At 36.9% G+C, this 3,257-nt stretch overlaps 1 protein-coding gene across 1 annotated transcript; it reads right to left on the reverse strand.

The window, feature by feature from the left end:
• Window positions 1-570: 570 nt before the first annotated feature.
• Window positions 571-2,847, reverse strand: ATP5G3 (ATP synthase, H+ transporting, mitochondrial Fo complex, subunit C3 (subunit 9); the record flags this gene model as incomplete). The annotated part of the gene is made up of 3 exons (XM_010074748.1): window positions 571-817; window positions 2,186-2,379; window positions 2,750-2,847. Coding segments are annotated over 3 exons (407 nt in total), but the record flags the coding sequence as incomplete, so codon positions are not given.
• Between the last annotated feature and the right edge of the window lie 410 nt (window positions 2,848-3,257).

The raw sequence follows: 3,257 nt of genomic DNA on the forward strand, positions 1-3,257 counted from the left end.
TAGGTGATGCCAAGAATGCAGGAACTAAGTAAGAGTATAGTATCAATGTGCCACAATTAAATGCCTTGGGCCAACCTAGAGCAGTTGTTAATTTTGTTCAATTTAGGCAGTGGTCAGAAGACCCAAGTGAAAAATTTTTACCATAGTGATCAAGATTAGAGTGTAACTGAAAACTGACACAAAGAAAACCTTCCTATTACTGTTCATGGACTTATGTTTAGCTCCTATCAAGAGGTGCCAGAACACATTATGTGTCAGCTAGCCTGAGAAAAAACAAATTGTGCACAGAAACAGCTCTGGGTAAGTTTGAAACACAAGCAAAGGAACAAGGCCAGCAGTATAGCCTTTCACATTGAATCCATGTATCCTTTGATCTTTCAAAGATATGCCACATTAATTTTAACAAAGAAGCGACATGCCCATATATATATAAATAAATGTTTGACTTGAAGTCACTGAAGGATCCTAGGCGACACGCCATTACCACAAGAAATCCATGGTGACTGAATGACAAGATGCTGTCTTCTTCCAGATATCCTAGTGCAAAAGACAATAAATGCAGGCAACAGATTGACAGTTAAAGTTGTTAACTTTAATGAAATGACTTCGGAAATAGCATAAATTTCCATTACACCAACATTTTGGGAGTCCCATAAAATGCAAAGTTACATTCCAATGCCAATATCACAGGCAGATCTCCTTTCACATGGCAAATAGGATCAAGAAAGCAACCATCAGACAGAAGAGACCCATAGCTTCAGACAGGGCAAATCCCAGGATAGCATATGAGAACAGCTGCTGCTTCAGAGAAGGATTTCTAAAAGAAAATGAAGGTGTAAGACCTTTTTATCTTTACATTTAAGATGTTTATCATACAGTTTAATGCATCTGACAGACTGAGAACCTCATACGTCCTTGCCACAGGTTCCCTAACAAGAAAATCCAATAAATCCAAGCAGAAGTAATTTTTTGCAAGGATTTCACTGAAGACAAACGAGTTGGCAAGTAAGACTAGATTCAGGTTATGCAGAATGTATACGGCTTTCCCAAATGAGCACAGTTTTTGTGACCACATTCATATATGCTTTTGAATTTGACTTCTCTACATCCTCCCATGCAGAACTATCAGCACTATGCTTTATAAATTTATTTCACATCTGCAACAGTAGAACTATATTCCAAGGAACTTTATGCATATAACATTTTAAGTAGCTCTCAGACAAATACAGGAACTGAAACCACCTAGAGCAAAAAAAGAAATACACAGCAGTTTGTTGCCAAAATGCAATGAGTTAGCCCTCCGAGAAGTGGGTGAGAGAGAAGAAAAACCTTCAACATAATACTATGAAGGAATGGTCTACAACCATGTTGTATTGACATGTTCATACCAAATTCAAACAAGGAGACATTAGTTGTGTACTGAACACACTTAATGTTTCTTCAAGTGGAAAGTGAACTTCCTTGTCTTCAGTAGGGCTTAAAAATCTTTATTAAAAAATAAGACTTAATTAAGTCTTAACTGGTTGAAAGAATAACGAAGAACATGAAACCATCAGTAAAGCTTTTTTATGCCTGTATCAGTTCTGGTCTTCCATGATACCATGTGAACTATTCTTACTACAGGAACACTGTAAACCTATCTGGAATAAGTTCATCGCTACTATAAAATCCCCACCCTCACCCCCTTCAGATTTGTAGAATGATTACTCATTCAATAAGGTAGCTACATATTCTGAGATGCAAAGTTGAATGCATTAGAAAGCTGAATTAAACATCCATTTCTAAACAACAATCCTGACTACAAAGTCTGAAGCATACAAACTCACATTACTTATTATCAATTTTCATACAGTTTCTCTTTAGGACTTGTTCCCTCAAACGGGAAAGGATCCAGACTACATTTTTAATTCAGTTCTAGAACTGCATGACTGAAGCACTGACGAAGTCTAATGATCTAATGTCTTTCATGTCTCTTCTCCAGGTAGAGTGTACAAAGTTCTGAATTTAACAGTAGAGCCATCCTGATGAACATACTTCTACTTAGCCATGTTTATAATTAACAGTAATTATTAACATAATTTATTACAATGCCATCATCCTTACTACAACTTCGCTTATCTGGGGGTGGTGTCTCAAGAAACATCTGCATGCAATTTGAGAGTTTTATAAGAGAGAGACTGATTACCTGGCATAACCAATGATTAGACTACCGAAGACTGTTCCAATACCAGCACCAGAACCAGCCACACCTACTGTGGCAGCACCAGCACCAATAAATTTGGCAGCAGTGTCAATGTCCCTGCTGACAGCACTAGTCTGGAATTCTCTAAGTGCTAGTCGGGAGACAGTATTTTGGGCCCCATTAAGTGTTGAGTTGCCCTAAGAAAACAAAACATGAAAAAGCATTATATTCAGACACAGATCATTTTCTATGTGCACTCTGATAGTGTTATTCTGCAGTTAAAAAAGTTGTATTAGATACAATGTCTAGTTCTTCTTTCAAGTGATAAGACTATAACTAAGAGTTTAAAACTTCAGAATGTTACCTGTTCCACCTGAAAGCAATGAACTTTAAACGCAGAAGACTTCTCAGGGAAAACAGCAAGGCAGCAACAAGTATTATTAGGTGTTTGATTTAAAGTAAGTTTCACACTACAGGTACTTGAGTTAGTAAAAGTGAACTCTAGGTTGAGGACATTTAGGCTCACCAGGTAATTTAGGAAGATACAGAATTTTGTTTATAAGGTACCTCTCCATTCTTGACCTCTGGCCTAGACAACACAGATGCTGAAACTGGTCTGTACAAGACTCTGGATCCAGCACGGATCTGCAAGAGGAGGAAAAAAGCTATAAAAAAAAAATATTTGATCACAGCTGTTCCCATACAATAGTCTGGAAGATTATAAGGCTGTTATCTAGTAAGCCATTTGTCCTACTTGAAAGACAATTATCTTTGCATAGATGGATGTACAATAAATGATACAGAAGCAAACACTACCATGCAATTTGATGGCACCGTTTTCAGGAGACATTATTGCAAAGAGCTACATCATTCAATTAAACTGTACATGCATTAAGCTAACAAAAAATGGAGCAAAACAGCGACAAAAAAGCCAGATAGACCAGCAGGCAATAATAATACATTTTGAAATGAAAAAGCAAAAGCCATCAAAATTAATTCAAAAGTTGTTAAACACACAGACATAGCCTAGACTTTTAAATCTAGCAAGGCATAAATGAATGAATCCTCCTTCACA

This window comes from Pterocles gutturalis, unplaced genomic scaffold (assembly GCF_000699245.1).
Source record: "Pterocles gutturalis isolate BGI_N339 unplaced genomic scaffold, ASM69924v1 Scaffold39737, whole genome shotgun sequence".
Lineage (NCBI taxonomy): Eukaryota > Metazoa > Chordata > Aves > Pterocliformes > Pteroclidae > Pterocles > Pterocles gutturalis.